This window comes from Odontesthes bonariensis, chromosome 17, assembly GCF_027942865.1.
Source record: "Odontesthes bonariensis isolate fOdoBon6 chromosome 17, fOdoBon6.hap1, whole genome shotgun sequence".
Taxonomy (NCBI): domain Eukaryota; kingdom Metazoa; phylum Chordata; class Actinopteri; order Atheriniformes; family Atherinopsidae; genus Odontesthes; species Odontesthes bonariensis.
Window position 1 is genome coordinate 3,473,508 of NC_134522.1, and position 17,332 is coordinate 3,490,839.

A 17,332-nucleotide genomic window follows, 5' to 3' on the forward strand; every position below is an offset into this window, starting at 1 on the left:
AATCAAGGTGTTGCAATGGTCCAGTCAAACTCCAGACCTCAACCTGATTGAAATGCTGCTGTGGGACCATAAAGGCTTTAGCACGGTTGCCACGCCGGCTCGCACGAGCGGTGTTGATGACATCACGATTTCGTGCCGGCTATATACGGTGGCACGAATCGATGCGCTAGTAGTTGTAATCTTCTCCATCACAGAGGTGTCGCTGCTACGTGAAGGTTACCGCTAACTACTCTACAACCACGAAAGTGGAGAAGAAAACGATGCCACTGTCAAGAGCAGGAACACTGTCATCAGTGATACTGCTGCAGTAACTGGGAGATGAAATGCTTAGAAACTTAGCCGGCGAAAAGAAGACGAAAGAGAAGATGGATTGTTCGCCCTCTGCCTGAGGACCGACGTGAACCGGGTGAATTCACTGTCCTCGTTAAACCAATGAGTCTCTGCCTTCTTCTTTGCTTTCACATATCTGTCCCGTAGCTTCTTCCACACTCTTTTACAGAACTCTTTCCCCAAAGTTCTGCCAATCTCTGTCCACCAGTTTTGGGAGTTTAAGTGGTCCCTGTGCTGTTTCCCTGCTGTAAAACAAGGAGCCTGTACAAACGCACCTCCTCACTGAGCCTGGTCTCGCATTGGTTCATCCGGTTTGTCGTTACAAAATTCGACTGGTGCACGACAACGCACTGCGCCGCCTTTTCATGGCGCTCACCTGGCCTGAAATGTCATTTTGACGTATAAATCCAGCTTAAGAGAGCTGTGCATAAACCAATGCTGCAATCAATCGGTTATGTTGTTCTTTTGTCATCGTATTAACTTTATTTTAAGACTTGACTTGGACCAGAAGACACTTTTAGGACTGTGTCCTTATAGGTAAGAACTTAGAATTGAAATTATTTGTCACCTATTGTGCAGAGCATGGTTTAAAGATGGATTACATGTCACCAATTAAATGTTTGTTTAAGGGCAAAAATATGTTTGGCAAAATAAATTGGTGTTCCTCAAATAGATGAGGGACCAGAGACACCAGAACATTTGTTGATACAGGCCACAAACCAAGAAAAAATTTACAAGGAGTGTACAGAAACATGTTTTCTCCTTTCTTTCAATGATATATCCCAGATAAAAGTAAGATTTAAATATATTTTACCATATAGATGTGAAATCAAACTCATCTACCCCAGTATGTTTCCAAATGGGTGCTTTTTTTAAATTCATTTTACTGTTTTTTAAGACAAATTTCCTGAATCTGTGCTGTAGAGATGAACAGCAGTGGTGGGATGAGACACTTCAAACCTCAAAAGCTCTGAGATATATGAACATCCATTAGCACCAAGAACATTTGTCACTGAAGATCCTCAGTTATCTAGTAGCCCCGATGGGGGGGGGGCTGCACCCAAAGGAGTCATTACAGATCAAGTGTCATCTGGAGGACTTCTTCAGAAGCAGGAGTTCTGCTGTAAAGTTGGTGAATGGATCTCCACAGCTTCAATTAAAAATGGGCCTCTGGGCAACTTTTTCTGGTTCAGCTCCCATGTTCTGTTAACGGTTGATCTGGGTTCCCTGATATCAGGTTCTCCTGGGCGTGCCCAGTGATTGGTGCAGCCAGAACTTAGGACAGAAACAAACAACTCGATCAGTGAAAAAAAGCCCAAATGAAGTAACTTTTCTGACCTCTATATAGATTTGTCATTTGAGCACACATGGACCAGTCACATGTGGAAGAATTTAGATACATAAAAGTAGAAAAACCACTACTTTTATTAAGTAAAACTGTCCAGAACTTGCTGGAGCTCCACACAGCTGATAAACATTATTGGTTGGTGCAGGTCCTGCAGAAAGTCGGTGGTGCCCTGCAGATAAAGCTCGAGTTGTTTTGTGTTACCGGTGTGAAAAAGTTTATTTTCATTGATTTAAAAGACTGAAAACCTGATACTTTGCATGTTGTTGATGAGGTCCAAACAGGTAAACAACGGCTGTGTTCGAAACCGCATACTTCTCCTACTACTCATACTAACGTTTTGAGTTAGTATGCGAGTTTGGAGTAAGCGAGAAGTTCCCGGATGCATACTAGATTCTCTGAAATGTTGGGTATGCATCATGAGGTTACTACTCATACTCAAACTACCCAAGATGCAACGTAACATGACGTCGCCGATCGTCATTTCCTGTCACAACGGCAGTTTCAAGCTAGCTACAACGAGGGTAGGTTCACTTCCTGTTTTCAAAACAAAAGCACCAATTGTATGGTAATGGCTTTCCCTATGATAAAAGGCAACGGGTATTTTATTTTGTGAAAATAACAGGAAGTGCGTTAGCTCACTGCAGCTAGCTTTAGTAGCGCCGAATTCGTGGGAACAAAATTGTAAACAGCCGGTATTTTGTCAGGTTTTCAACACGTTGGGGATCTAAACGACTACTTTTTCGCCTGAAAATGTTTCAAATGTTGCTAAAGTTTACAGAGTTTAGAGCTTAAAGGTGGGGTATGAGATGTTTTTTGGAGCATTTTTTATCATATTGTCTGAAAACCTCCTCACGACCCCATTGCACCCACTAAAATAGAATGTTTTTTTAAAAAAAAAAATCTTTTAGTCCATTGTAGATGGTGTAGCAAGAGGAAATGTCTGACCAATAGAAGTAATGATGAGAGTTACTTCTATTGGAGTCTGACATGCCAATCATCCGTCAGCCCCCCCCGCGCGTTCACAGACTCGTGACTCGTTCATATGTTTTGAAGGCGTGGTTTCGAGGGGTGGGCTGAAGGGAGAGGCAAGGTTGTGTATTTTCAAACATATAGCTTGCAGGAACCGTTTTTCCAAGATCTCATACCCCACCTTTAAGAGAAATCAGCTTCAGGCCGGCTGATTTCGGCTCGGGCAGGAGCGAAATGCATTGTGGGTAAACGCTCTGCATACTGTCTGATCGATGAGTATGTAGTATGGAAGTATGTAGTATACGGTTTTCGAACACAGCCAAAGACTCAGCAATAAGAACAAGCAGTAGTGCGATAGATAACCAAATCCAGAAAGTCTGAGAGCGTCCTGGCTGCAGAAACTATCATCCCATCAGGTTCATGAACTTTCTCTGACTTTTATAATTTTTTTCACTTGATGCAGGTATAAGAATGGGCTGCTGGTGTGTAAACTGGCTTTTTGTTAAGCTTTCTTTATTTTAGGATTGCATGGCAAAGATTTTTTAATTCTTCAGGTCTTGTTATTTTGTTTTGCGATTCATTTCTGAACTCAGTGACTGAACGTCTAAAACTGTCGCTGATGCTAAAGAAAAAACGCTAACTGTCAACTTAAAGCTGTTAACCCCATTTCTTTGACAGAGTTATGAGAACTACGAGTTCACTGTGAACGTATAAAAAGGTGCAGTCCTCTGCTGAAGTCCTCACTAATCTCTCATTTTGAAAAGAGAAACAAGTTTTTAGGACGTAGAAGTTTATGAAGGGAATTCTTGTACCGACTGTAGAAATGTGGAACATCTTATTCCACTTCCCCGTGAAGGATTTCTCCTTGTAGGTTACACAGAGCGGCACATATTCGTAGGATTTTGTCCACATTTGGGGTGAGGCTGGCGGGAACCGTCTCCGACAGGATTCTGAACAGCTTCAGTCGGTGTATCGCACGCCTCACGTATATCCTCAAACTGTCGATGTTTCTGCTGGTTTCTGACAGCTGAAAGTGACTTTTTGTGAAGTCGGGCACGGTCAGCTTCACCCTCCGCTCGTTAAGTAAATCTCTGATCTTAAAGCCTCCACCAGCCACCACCTCATCGCCTGGGCGGAGGTACTCCAGGAACCTTGAATCCCAGGCCATGAACTGGTCGCAGCATCCTTCGGCATACGTCGGTGAGATGAACATAATCAGCCCGCAGGGCGCCGTGGCAACCATGAACCTGACTGCGTTCTGTCCGTAGTAAAAACGGCTGTAGGATTCCCTCCTGGAGTCCAAACTCTGGGGCGTCTGCAGACTGATTTCGGAATAGTTAATGACGCAGGTGGCTCCAGGATAGTGTTCTTTAAAGCACGGCGGCATGGTTTCAGCCACCGTTTTCTTGGGCAGCCAGGGGACGCAGTTCCTCATGTGCGCGTCCATCACATCGATCCAGTGCGCCACGATGACGCCGACGCTGCTTTGACGAACGCCGAACTTCTCGGCGAGGTCTTCCAGGAGAAGGTTCAGCCTGAGCTTCATCAGAGTCATCAGGAACTGATCGATCGGGTCCAGCTGGAAGCCGCCGCCGTAAGAAGGCAGAAGGTTGGTGGCCAGGAAGCGAAAGGCGGGGAGAGTTAAGCCCGTGTAGAGGACCGAGAGTTCATCTGTGCGCAGCAAGCTTCTGTGAAGCGGCTCCGAGCTGCACTGGGTCCCTGCGTCACACGTGGTGGTCCTCAGTGGGCTCCTGCAGTAACTGTGATCACCGGTCGTGAAGTCTTCCCAACAAGTCGCTTCGTCCGGTTCAGGTTCCTCAACAACTTCCTCGTATACAGGCAATGAGGTCGCTAACGGCAACGCATCATCTGTGATGGAGAAAAAGATACACATTAGGGGTGTGCAAAATAATCGTCATGACGATGCATCGCAATTCTAATTTTCGCGATCTACTGCATCGATTCTTGACGCCAAGTATCGATTTTTTTTTTTGTGCTTTTTATGCCTTTAATGATAGGACACATGCAAATGATGCATTTCACTGCAAGGGATGTTTGCAATATTTTTTTATTATTTTTTTATAGTTTTATAAAGCCTATGCACTTTTTTTTGTCTGTACTGATCATCCCTATTTTGTTATTTTAAGTTTTATAAATCCTATGCACTTTTTGTGATGAGTGTTAGAGTTCTCAACAGGGGTGGAAAGTAACGATTTACATTTACTCACGTTACTGTAATTGAGTACTTTTTATGAGTAATTTGTAATTTTCTGAGTAGTTTTTGAAATGTGTAATTTTTACTTTTACTCGAGTACATTTTGACCCAAGTACTTTTACTTCGATACATTTGAAACCCCTCACATTACTGAGTAAAACAAATATTGATGGTGAAAAATTAAATGCGGGCGGAAATTTAAACAGCTGTCCCGGAACTGAAAGTCAATTGCGTGGCCTTGCCTTGCGCGCGCCCTTTCCATTGTTAAATAATCTGGTGTGGTGGATCTAGTAGGCTACCTGCGCTTTGGAAGATGGCTGCTGCTAACCTAGACGTGGAGACTTTGGAGGAGGAAAGGTCCGAAGACGAAGAGGATACACATTCTGGAGGAGACAAAAGCCAGAAAAACCCGTGGCCAAATTTAGAAAAATTATTCCTTTTCAAACGCACGAAAGGCAATAATGTGATTATGCAGTGCAAGATGTGCCTGCCAGCCAAAACGGAGCTTTCGGCTTTCAGAACATCGACTTCAAACTTACTTCTTTAATACACCTCGAAATCGATTAAAACAACTTGTACTGAATTTGATTCATGACGCTTCCTTTTTTGCATTAAAAAACTGAAAGTAATTAAGTAACTTTTACTCAAATTACATTTTAAATTAAGTAATTTTGTACTTTTACTCAAGTAAATTTTGAGATTACTCTGAGTAGAATTTAGGCAAAGTAAAGATACTTTTACTTAATTACAATTTTTCAGTACTCTTTCCACCTCTGGTTCTCAACGGGTCGGGTCGGCCCGAAAAACCCGACGGGACCCGCGGGTTCGGGTCGAAAATATAAGCAGATGACTCGGGTCGGGTCGGTCCTCGGGCTTAATCTCCAAGTGTTTGGAGTGGTGCTGGATTCTGATGGAAATTCCACAGGTTATGTCTCGACCCACCGGCGTCGGGCCGGGTTCGGGTAGATAATTCATATTGATGTGTCGGGTTACATCGGGCTCGGGCTTTGAAAGCCACGGGCCGGGTCGGGTCGTAATTTTCAGGCCCGTTGAGAACTCTAATGAGTGTGTCCAGTAATATTTGTTTTAATGGCAATACCTCCAAAAGTTGTTTCAATAAATACAGTTATGAATTGATTTGCTTTGAGTTATGTATCAATTGAAGACACTATCCAGATCATACACATCCAGTCAGCCACTGGTAATGGCTGTATTTTTTTTAAAAAGTATGTTCAATGAAAATATCGCAACGCATCGCGATGCACCATGACAGTATCGCATCGTGGCATGTGAATCGTGATTCGAATCGAATCGTGACTTCTTTGCCAATACCCACCCCAATACACAGTGAAAATATAAACGCAACTCCTGATCCAGTCCTCATTTCTTTCTTTCTTTAATCTTTTAAAGTGGTCTTGAGCAATAGTTCTCCAGGCGTTTTTAAGGTCTTTCAAAGTTTTTCTTTGGACATTTTCTGCTTTTTAACTCGTTCTCAAAGGAACTTGTTTTTTTCTTTTCTAAGTCAAAATCATTCAAGCAGAAAAAAGGCTCCTCACTGTTGTTGACCCAACCATTGAGAAACACCACCATAGGGACTATATGGTGTGTCAAAAGCCGCATTCGGACAGAGCAGTTTTAAGAACGGTCCACCTTGAATTCTGTTCTAAAAGCTGTCCTTCCCCAGGGGAACTGTTTCAGTCTGCATTCCCACCAGTGTTGGTCAAGTTACTTTTAAAAAGTAATTAGTTACAGTTACTGCTCCCAAAAAGTAATTGTTAGTAGCTTAGTTACCACATTGTAAAAGTAATTAGTTACTCAGCAAAGTAAATGTGGCGTTATTTTTTGTGTTCTATAACGCCGTTACGTTCTATAACATCTTTAACATCAAATATGTTTATATTAACTGATTGAATTCATTCAAGGTAAACACAAGAAACTTGTGCTAAAGGAAAAAAATAAATAAAAAATGGACCAGACTCAGTGAATATTTCCCTATACTCCCTATATAGAAGATATAAAAACACTAAATACAGTAATTTAGGACATTTGGTATTTATTAGAACTCAATAGATTGCAGCCTGCCATATGATAGATAGAAATAAATTAATAAATAAATTCTGACCCGAAAAATCGCGTGTTGTGTGTTTTCGAGTGGCTCCGTCTCCTTCGCTGGGGCTCACGCTAGCTGCATTTGGGCTTGGGCTTGGGTTAGCTAGCTGCCTTTGGGCTTGGGGTTGGGTTAGCTAGCTGCCTTTGGGCTTGGGGTTGGGTTAGCTAGCTGCCTTTGGGCTTGGGGTTGGGTTAGCTAGCTGCCTTTGGGCTTGGGGTTGGGTTAGCTAGCTGCCTTTGGGCTTGGGGTTGGGTTAGCTAGCTGCCTTTGGGCTTGGGGTTGGGTTAGCTAGCTGCCTTTGGGCTTGGGGTTGGGTTAGCTAGCTGCCTTTGGGCTTGGGGTTGGGTTAGCTAGCTGCCTTTGGGCTTGGGGTTGGGTTAGCTAGCTGCCTTTGGGCTTGGGGTTGGGTTAGCTAGCTGCCTTTGGGCTTGGGCTTGAGTTAGCTAGCTGCCTTTGGGCTTGGGCTTGAGTTAGCTAGCTGCCTTTGGGCTTGGGCTTGGGTTAGCTAGCTGCCTTTGGGCTTGGGGTTGGGTTAGCTAGCTGCCTTTGGGCTTGGGGTTGGGTTAGCTAGCTGCCTTTGAGCTTGGGGTTGGGTTAGCTAGCTGCCTTTGGGCTTGGGGTTGGGTTAGCTAGCTGCCTTTGGGGTTGGGTTAGCTAGCTGCATTTGGGCTTGGGTTAGCTAGCTGCATTTGGGCTTGGGTTAGCTAGCTGCATTTGGGCTTGGGTTAGCTAGCTGCATTTGGGCTTGGGTTAGCTAGCTGCATTTGGGCTTGGGCTTGGGTAAGCTAGCTGCATTTGGGCTTGGGCAAGCTAGCTGCATTTGGGCTTGGGCAAGCTAGCTGCATTTGGGCTTGGGTTAGCTAGCTGCATTTGGGCTTGGGATTGGGTTAGCTTGCTGCATTTGGGCTTGGGGTTGGGTTAGCTAGCTGCATTTGAGTCTGGTGTTGGGTTAGCTAGCTGCCTTTGGGGTTGGGTTAGCTAGCTGCATTTGGGCTTGGGTTAGCTAGCTGCATTTGGGCTTGGGTTAGCTAGCTGCATTTGGGCTTGGGTTAGCTAGCTGCATTTGGGCTTGGGTTAGCTAGCTGCATTTGGGCTTGGGTTAGCTAGCTGCATTTGGGCTTGGGTTAGCTAGCTGCATTTGGGCTTGGGCTTGGGTAAGCTAGCTGCATTTGGGCTTGGGGTTGGGTTAGCTAGCTGCATTTGGGCTTGGGGTTGAGTTAGCTAGCTGCATTTGGGCTTGGGGTTGGGTTAGCTAGCTGCATTTGGGCCTGGGGTTGGGTTAGCTAGCTGCATTTGGGCCTGGGGTTGGGTTAGCTAGCTGCCTTTGGGGTTGGGTTAGCTAGCTGCATTTGGGCTTGGGTTAGCTAGCTGCATTTGGGCTTGGGATTGGGTTAGCTTGCTGCATTTGGGCTTGGGGTTGGGTTAGCTAGCTGCATTTGGGCTTGGGGTTGGGTTAGCTAGCTGCATTTGGGCTTGGGGTTGGGTTAGCAGCTGCAGAAGCAACAAGTGCTTCATATTCGCATGGGTTGATGTGAGGTGCTTCATTTGATTTGAGTAACTTGAGGCAGACGTGGATAAAGTTTTTTTCCCTGGGCACAGCGTGCATGTTACATACACATTCTTGCCTTTTATCTCCACGGGTGAGAAGTAGTGCCGATACTTCCAGTTAGAGAACGCTACCTGTGAACTTCCCTGGCTCGTCGCCGCTGTCTTGTGTGTGTTTAGCGCGTGCAGTGAGACAGCGTGAGCAGGGCATCCACCCACACAGCCAATCATCATCGCACCCCTGCCCTCTCCAGGCAGCTGATGTGTAGCCGAAAGCCTGCAACCAAATTGTAGTAACGCACCACTTTATATTCTCAGTAACGATAACGGCGTTGTAACGATGGGAAAAGTAATTAATTAGATTACTCAGCTACTGGAAAAACAACGCCGTTAGTAACGCCGTTATACTTAAACGCCATTACTCCCAACACTGGTTCCCACATGAGTCGGGGCCTTGATAGAGATGCAACGCAGCCGTCTGCGCCACATTCAACAACAAAACAGAACAAAACAAAACCCGGTAAAAGTAAGGAGAGAAGAAGAAAACACCACCAAGAAGCTAACATGGAGAGCGGGGAGGCCACCGTGTTCATGGTCTGCATGATGGTGATATTAATCATGGACGATCACATCGGGCGTCTAACATGGAGGCTGGAAGAGCTCACAGAGAGAGTCAGGAGACGAAGGATGGAGCGCAGGCCATACTTCTTGGTTTCATGAAGGAAGGAGAGCAGAGCGCCGCAGACAAAGGAGACCACGTGGAGGTTTAACTTATTAAACACGCCAAGGTTGTGTCCGTGTCGTATGAGGAAACATTTCAGCCTGACAGCATGACAAGGGGCGGAGCTACCGACCACCAAACACCTCCGTCAGATGTGTTCCTATGGAACCCAGAACAGACCCAGCTGAGGAGAAGGAGCTGAAATGGTTCCAGGAACTGAGGGCCGTGGTCCCTAGTTCCTGTATGTGCGAATGAGGGAAAAAAAAAGGGCCCCGTTCCTGAAAAGGTTATAGGAACTGCCAAAGGTTCCTACAGTGGGAATGCGGCTTATCATTGAAACAGAAAAAAGGCACCTCACTGTTGTTGACCCAACCATTGAGAAACACCACCATAGGGACAATAAAAGACTGCTGAGCTCTCAGTTAACATCATTCATTTTATGGTGTGTCAAAGACCTGCTGATAGGAACTGGTGTCCCTGGCAAAGCTTCGTCATGGGGATGGGGCGGAAACTTCAGGCTGATTTATGGTCGCCTACGGAGACGGTCTCCGTCTCTTGCGTGCGTGGGCCAACATTCCTATCCATCTATCCGTGTAGGAGACGGAGACTCGCGGTTGTGATTGGTCGGCTAACAACATCATTTCCGGAATCACTTTCCCGGTTTAGCTCCTTCCTCTCAGAACAACAACACCGCCATTTTTGAAAGAGTTTACTGTGTGCCGGTCAACATTTGGTCAAAATGTTTGCATTTCAACATCAACAAGCTCCAACTCCAACAACAGTCTTTCTCTCTCGGTCGCCATCGTTCACTGTGAGGAGTGGAACGGAGCCGGAAGGTCAACAACCAATCAACGACTTTCACCATAGACGTAAGAGATTGGGTCGTCTAACGTAGCGACGCCTACTGATCGGGAGGTGAACTGCCTTGGGTATGCGATGGAGAACTTCGAAAGGACGGAGAGCCTCTCCATGACTACGGAGACGGAGAAACATACTGAGGCCTTTATCAGGTAAAAAGGGTTTCTGTTCCACTTTGATATGCCCTCCGTTACCAGCAACTCTTCATCAAATTAACAATAATTCAGCTTAAGTCTACGTCCGTCTGTCTGTGTTGGACCAGAGGAGTAGGTATTGGAGGATGGAGAAGTCATTGCAATTGTATGGCCGGGTAAGTAATTTATGTAGGTTAGGATGTTTACCACCGGATCACACGTACTGCTAGCATACTGCCACTGTACTTCAGAACCAGCAGGGAGATAAAGGGATAAACATGTTCATTAATGTAAAGTGCTACTCCATATTACATCACATTACGGTCATTCTGCAGACGCTTTTATCCAGAGCGATTAACAATCAGTGTGTTCCACATCGGTAGGCAAAAGAACTTCAGGTCACAAGAAATCATAAGTGCATTTCCTTCCAAAACCAAACAGCTAAGAGCGTAACTAGTGCTAGAGGAAGTGCGGTAAGTTAGGTACCGAGACAAATGGGAAGACAATTTAGAAAACAAAGACAATTTAGGAAACAAACTAGAAATGCACTCAGAGAGTGCAGACCTCCGCCAAGGAAGCTTTGTTTTATAAGTGCATTTTTTTTATCCACCCATATATTGTAGTGAATGGTCTGAAACAATCACAGATGGCTGCGAAGGTGTGGCCTACCTGTGGATAGCGAGCCATGTATGGACATACGTTCCTGATGTGGGCTACTTGTTCTTTGGCGCTGTCAGCAGAAGAGGCATTCCCTTCTCCCTATTCATTATTGAACAGCAGTGTTCGCCGTTATTATTAATTATTATTAATATTATTATTATTATAATGTTTTGTCGGGAAGCAGTGTTCGCCGTTATTATTACGCTATATGCAGTTATGCACACTGGGTTGCCGTGCAAGCAAATCCACGCACTATGCATTCTGTCTGGCTTTGGCACCTTGAGGTCGCGCCACCTTGTGGAGGTCGCAAGATTGCAGCACGAACAGACGAACGAACATCCAAACAAAGCAACAGACAAACTCGGGCGATCACATAACCTCCTTGGCGGAGGTAATAAGTGCGTAAGAAGCATATTAGTATAATTAGGCTATATTGTACTGTGTGCTGATATAGATTGCACGTTGCAACTCTGGCAGGCACTCGAGCCAAATGCTATATAGAGGTGTATTAAATGAGACAAAAAACTTCAGTATCTACTCATTTTGTAATAATTTCCACAGTTTGTCTTTTCATTTGCTTACATTTGTTAAATTGTAAAGAGACTTTATGGACACCCTGCATTATTATTAGGTTATTATTATACACTATCTAACTCTGCTAACCCATATTATGTGCATCCCTGACAGCCAGGCCGCATGCTAACCCTTAACATTAACACGTGGCCTGTCTGTCGGGGGGGAGGAAGGCTATTAGGGTCCATTTTGAAAACCTAATTCGAGGTTTTGCATGGATTTTCTGACAAATCCATCTTAGTACAATAAATTACCTTGATGACTGATGCTCTCTGATTGTGGGACGTCAGCTGGCTGGTTCGGTTCAGACCTCTCGTCCATCTGCTTCAGATATGACTCCGATTTGGGCGTTTTTTGGTAACCGAGGTTGACCGCCGGAGCCCAGTCTACCGACTCAACGTCACCCAAAGCGCTCGGGCAGCCTAAAAAGTCCCAATGAAGTGCATATTAGACTACCGGTAACTTCATAATAATTACTCAGTAAATGTAGCCTGGCTGACGCGTCCACATCTCGATGAGATGGTGGTCTGGGAACTAGGTGTGCATTTTCTCGTATTTGAGGCGTGGTTTACGAATGCCTAGAGCCGTTTATTGGGCGCTACGAATGTCTATCAAATGGCGTCTGGTTCTTCCCATGCTGCTTTGCGCGCGATTCATAGCCAATTGTATCACTTATACCAGATGACGTATGTAGTGACAGAAATTCGACGAGGAAGAAGGCAATGAAATCTTTCAACGCCAAACATTGCTCTTTTTTAAGAGTAAACTTGCGTTCTAAGCTACTTAAAACACTTTCTAAGGCTGCATCGAACGGTAACGTTGTGTCCGCTGCCATGTTGGATTAACACTCTACAAGCTTCGGTGTCACGCATAGACGTCGTCATCGTCTTGCTCCCCTCCCCCCCGTTCTGTGATTGGTTCCCTAACTCAGGCAAAAATAAGGGCGGTGGTTTCCAGGCTGCCTTTGCAGTGTGAATGAAATCGCGCGCAAAGCAGCATGGGAATTCCCAGGCTACAGTAAATGAGCATTTAACGACAAACTAATGCCATATAAATACAGCCACAAAAACCAAGTTAGCGAGCTAGCATACCTCTGACGAAGTGGTCGCTGCAGACACGGGCATTAGCCGTCTCCGCTCCTCCCGACAGCAGATGTAGGTTTAAAATCCACTTTTTACGGCGTTGTTCTGTGAGATTTCTACATTTCTCACCTTTGTGAACGACTATCTTCGGTACTCTAAAAAAGCCCTTTTCCTTTTCACGGTTAGAACGGTTAGAGCAACCGTAAACCGCACAAAACATAGGCATTTTTTTGAGACGGCAGATCCCCAGTTCACTTCCTGCCCTCCATCTGAATTTCCCTCGCGATGCAGCAACGTGACGTCACGTGAAAGCGACCTATTGTGTCCTCTTTAAGCCGAGTTAGAAGTAGAGACATATTTCTAACGCTGGTCTGCAGGCCTGCTTCTATTCCACTGTCATTTAGTTATTTTTTACTGGACGTTCTTTTTAAGAGTTGACTCGTTATGCTTCAGAATTAGTTTTCTTGTGTAAAATATACCTGATCTGTTGCTATAGCCTAAAAGCTCAGGTGGTTTTGACATTCTGTTTTCTTGTCACTTTTTCTGGCTTGTTTTCATAGACCTGGTTGCTCGTTTCTGTCACAGGACCTGGCAACATCGCTAACCACTGGCAGGAGCCATTTCGCTCCTTTGGTTACAGGTGAGGCTGAGCTGATAAATGTGGAAAGTCTTCTTGTTCCACGCAAAGCGCACGGGCACGACTGCCTTCCCATCTGGAAAGTGCTGACTGCACATTCTGGAGCTCCCGTTTGGGGTGAAGTCCTCACGCCTGAATAGATAGATAGATAGATAGATAGATAGATAGATAGATAGATACTTTATTCATCCCAATTTGGGAAATTGTTTTGTTGCAGCAGCATACAGTAAAAGATATGAAAACAATTAAAGTAAAAACAAGCAAATAAAATAGAATAAAATAAATATAAAATAAAAATAATGAATAGAATATAGAATATAATATATAGAATATAACTGACCGTTATTTGCAGTTTTCATTAGTCTTTCTCTGTTTGGAAGGTGACATTTTATTTTAACACAGTTAAGAAAAACTTAGCAGCAACTGCTAACTGTTAGCTTAGTCCCTGCTATTTGCTATGGAGCTAACTGCAGAGCTGTGTGTCAATCTGTAAACAAAGCAGGATGTAATATAAGTGAGTGTAGAACTGCCTGAAGAATATCATTAAATAGACAGAAAAAAACTGTTCATAGTGAATTATGTGCATAAAACCATCTACAGTACACAGCGGCTGCTAAGGCTAGCTAGCTAATGTTAGCATCTGCTGTCTTTTAACGTTTTTCTACCAAATAACGAAGAATTAATTATTATCTGAGAGCTGTAGCTTGCCTTATCAGCTGCAACCGTTTTATTCGTCACATGGAAATCGGTAGAATGACAACTTTTCGGTTTGTGTACACTTCTACCTGCTCATGGCACAGGGGACACAGCACCGCGGCACTCTTCGACCCGGAAACAGTTTGCTGACGTCACATCCCAACAACAGGATGGGATTCGAGTTCGAGTTCTTCTTCGTTTTTTTCTTCTTCTTCTTCTTCCCACAAAAATCTGTAGTTTTATCGTGGACATTCTGTCCAACTTTTTTTCAATTTATTTTTCAATTTTATTTTTTTTATACTTTATTTAAACAGATATAAGTATACAACAAACAAACGAATAAAGTAAACAATATAACATGACAGTTATGTAAACAAACAAACCAGGGGTGTTAGATGAAAACATGCAAAAATGTACAAATAGAAATTGTCCTTAGAGCCTTTTCATCAGTAGAGTCTGTTATTGATTTAAAATATAGTTCTATATCTTTAATAAAATGGGGAAAACATGGCGTTTTATTAGCAAATTTCCATTTCTGAATATAAAATTTAGCAAAAAGAATAAGCAAGTTTATTATAAAAAACATTTAGCATACATTCTGTCCTACTTTAAACTTCGTTGGGAATATGTGACTATTGATTTTTCAAAATCAAAAGAACATATTATGAAAATTAATACGGATGAAACAAACATAAAGCTTATAGCTTTTTTACATAAACATAAATCTCTGTTTTTGATGTTTACAAAAGAGATGGACCTTTATATTAAGCCTGAAACCTTTAAATAAGTAGTTAAAACAAAACAGTCACTAAAGTTTTTCTTTATTACAAACAGAAAGTTTAACTTTATAAATGAACTCAAACTGTTCACAAAGTCCTTGAAAACTTTGATATTTTACGCCAACTTCTCATTTAAAGGAACATTTCGTAAAGATGATAATTATAATTTAAACTGAGGGTTGATTTTTACCTTTTTGGAACATCTTTTTCATGGTTTACATGTACACGTGTTTAGTTACTTTAGGTGCACCTTTCTTCAGGTCTTTACTTACTGACCTCCTTTACAGCCTTTGTGCGAAAGCAGCGGAACAATTCTGTTACCATGTAAAGAAAAGATAAGCATGAAACTTAAGAGAGCCACACAATCAGTTTTTCCTTTATTAGAATTACATTTTACAATGTTTGATGGTTACTTATTTCAGTGAATCACTGAACAACTCTGAAATAAAACTGCTTTATTAAAACGATTTCATTTGAATCTTTTGGAACGGAAATGAACTTTACACTCCTCACTTTGTAAATTTAGTTTTTCAAAGCATTTGGAACCCCCCTAACTCCTCCTGTGGACGTGTTCATTAAAGATATTCCATCTTAAGTCATAATAAATGGCATAACAGTTCGATTTTCTCATATTTGGACAAGCAAACATTTAATGAAGCAGTGCAGCTGTGATATGCTCAAATGAATCATCAGATTCAGATAACATGTACGTGATTACAACCTCCAAATGGAACCTTTTCAGATGAAACTCAGGCGTCATCGTCCCACGATCGAAGGAGCTTTGTGAGGCCTTCAGGAAAAAGCCTGTTAAGGTCTTCGAGTCCAATTAGGAGTTTAAAAGATTTTATGGTCGACTACAAGACAACTTCATTTCAAACTGAATCCAATAAATTAGATCTGTACGTTAGGAATGTCGAGAAAACCCCCAAAAGGATCTAAATAAATGAAAGACACAGTTGTTTTACAGCAGTTTCAGACCAAAGAACAAGCTGGTACCACCTGAGGATCAGAGCGGGGGAAACTTTCACTCATCCATGAACAGCTCAGCGATCGACAAAAAGAAGAAGAAATGGTGGATTATGGAAGCAAATTTAATTCTCACTGATTCTTGGATTTAAATCTGGAAGTTCTGACGTAAAACAAACAAAAACGTCTTTAAGGTTGAGGAATGTTGCAAAGACGTAGAGAGATTTCTGCCAAAAGAATGTTAAATATACTGATGTTTTTATTACTTTATATTTTTATACTAAAATGTTTTTTTTTAAGTTTGCTTGTCTAAATATGTCCAACAAGTCGAGCTAAAGATGCTGAACTGTGTTCTGATGTTTCAACAGCGGCTGAATGAAAAAACTAAAAACAAAAAGGAATGAAAGATGAAAATTAGTTAAAAACTAATGCTTAATGCTGTTTAGACTTAAATACAGAAGTTTGTCTTTAACAGCTGGAACGATTTTACTCAGGCCATCAAGGAAAGTGCTGCAGTTGTGCCTTAGATAGTTTTCCTCTTTATCTTTGGAAGATAATTCTGGATAAAACTCTTTGATTTGTGCTTCATATGATACATGAAACAAAAAGTAAATCTTTCAATTCTTAACTGGTTCAAAGTGGTGACACATACCATAAACTGTAAACTGGGGTTCACTTAGTTTCTCACTCACTGCTGCTACCGGCTGCAGGATCAGGGGTTCACTTAGTTTCTCACTCACTGTTGCTACCAGCTGCAGGATCAGGGGTTCACTTAGTTTCTCACTCACTGCTGCTACCGGCTGCAGGATCAGGGGTTCACTTAGTTTCTCACTCACTGCTGCTACCGGCTGCAGGATCAGGGGTTCACTTAGTTTCTCACTCACTGCTGCTACCGGCTGCAGGATCAGGGGTTCACTTAGTTTCTCACTCACTGCTGCTACCGGCTGCAGGATCAGGGGTTCACTTAGTTTCTCACTCACTGCTGCTACCGGCTGCAGGATCAGGGGTTCACTTAGTTTCTCACTCACTGCTGCTACCGGCTGCAGGATCAGGGGTTCACTTAGTTTCTCACTCACTGCTGCTACCAGCTGCAGGATCAGGGGTTCACTTAGTTTCTCACTCACTGCTGCTACCAGCTGCAGGATCAGGGGTTCACTTAGTTTCTCACTCACTGTTGCTACCAGCTGCAGGATCAGGGGTTCACTTAGTTTCTCACTCACTGCTGCTACCAGCTGCAGGATCAGGGGTTCACTTAGTTTCTCACTCACTGCTGCTACCAGCTGCAGGATCAGAGGTTCACTTAGTTTCTCACTCACTGTTGCTACCAGCTGCAGGATCAGGGGTTCACTTAGTTTCTCACTCACTGTTGCTACCAGCTGCAGGATCAGGGGTTCACTTAGTTTCTCACTCACTGTTGCTACCAGCTGCAGGATCAGGGGTTCACTTAGTTTCTCACTCACTGTTGCTACCAGCTGCAGGATCAGGGGTTCACTTAGTTTCTCACTCACTGCTGCTACCAGCTGCTGGATCAGGGGTTCACTTAGTTTCTCACTCACTGCTGCTACCAGCTGCTGGATCAGGGGTTCACTTAGTTTCTCACTCACTGCTGCTACCAGCTGCTGGATCAAGGGTTCACTTAGTTTCTCACTCACTGCAGCTACCTGCTGCTGGATCAGGGGTTCACTTAGTTTCTCACTCACTGCTGCTAC

The 17,332-nt window shown here is 43.4% G+C and overlaps 1 protein-coding gene across 4 annotated transcripts; it reads right to left on the minus strand.

The window, feature by feature from the left end:
• Positions 1–1,737: 1,737 nt before the first annotated feature.
• On the minus strand, positions 1,738–14,013 carry LOC142366052 (uncharacterized). Of its 4 annotated transcripts, none has more exons than XM_075447844.1 (4): positions 13,891–14,013; positions 13,025–13,314; positions 11,718–11,885; positions 1,738–4,516 (listed from the first exon to the last, which is right to left on the minus strand). In XM_075447844.1, the coding sequence occupies exons 2-4, from the start codon at positions 13,065–13,067 to the stop codon at positions 3,483–3,485; spliced, it is 1,245 nt and encodes a 414-aa protein (XP_075303959.1). In that variant the 5' UTR covers positions 13,068–13,314; positions 13,891–14,013; the 3' UTR covers positions 1,738–3,482. The 4 variants fall into 4 exon arrangements, with proteins under 4 accessions (XP_075303959.1, XP_075303956.1, XP_075303957.1 ...); XM_075447841.1 differs by having other exon boundaries at positions 12,555–13,314; XM_075447842.1 differs by having other exon boundaries at positions 12,555–13,314; positions 13,523–14,013.
• Positions 14,014–17,332: the final 3,319 nt, after the last annotated feature.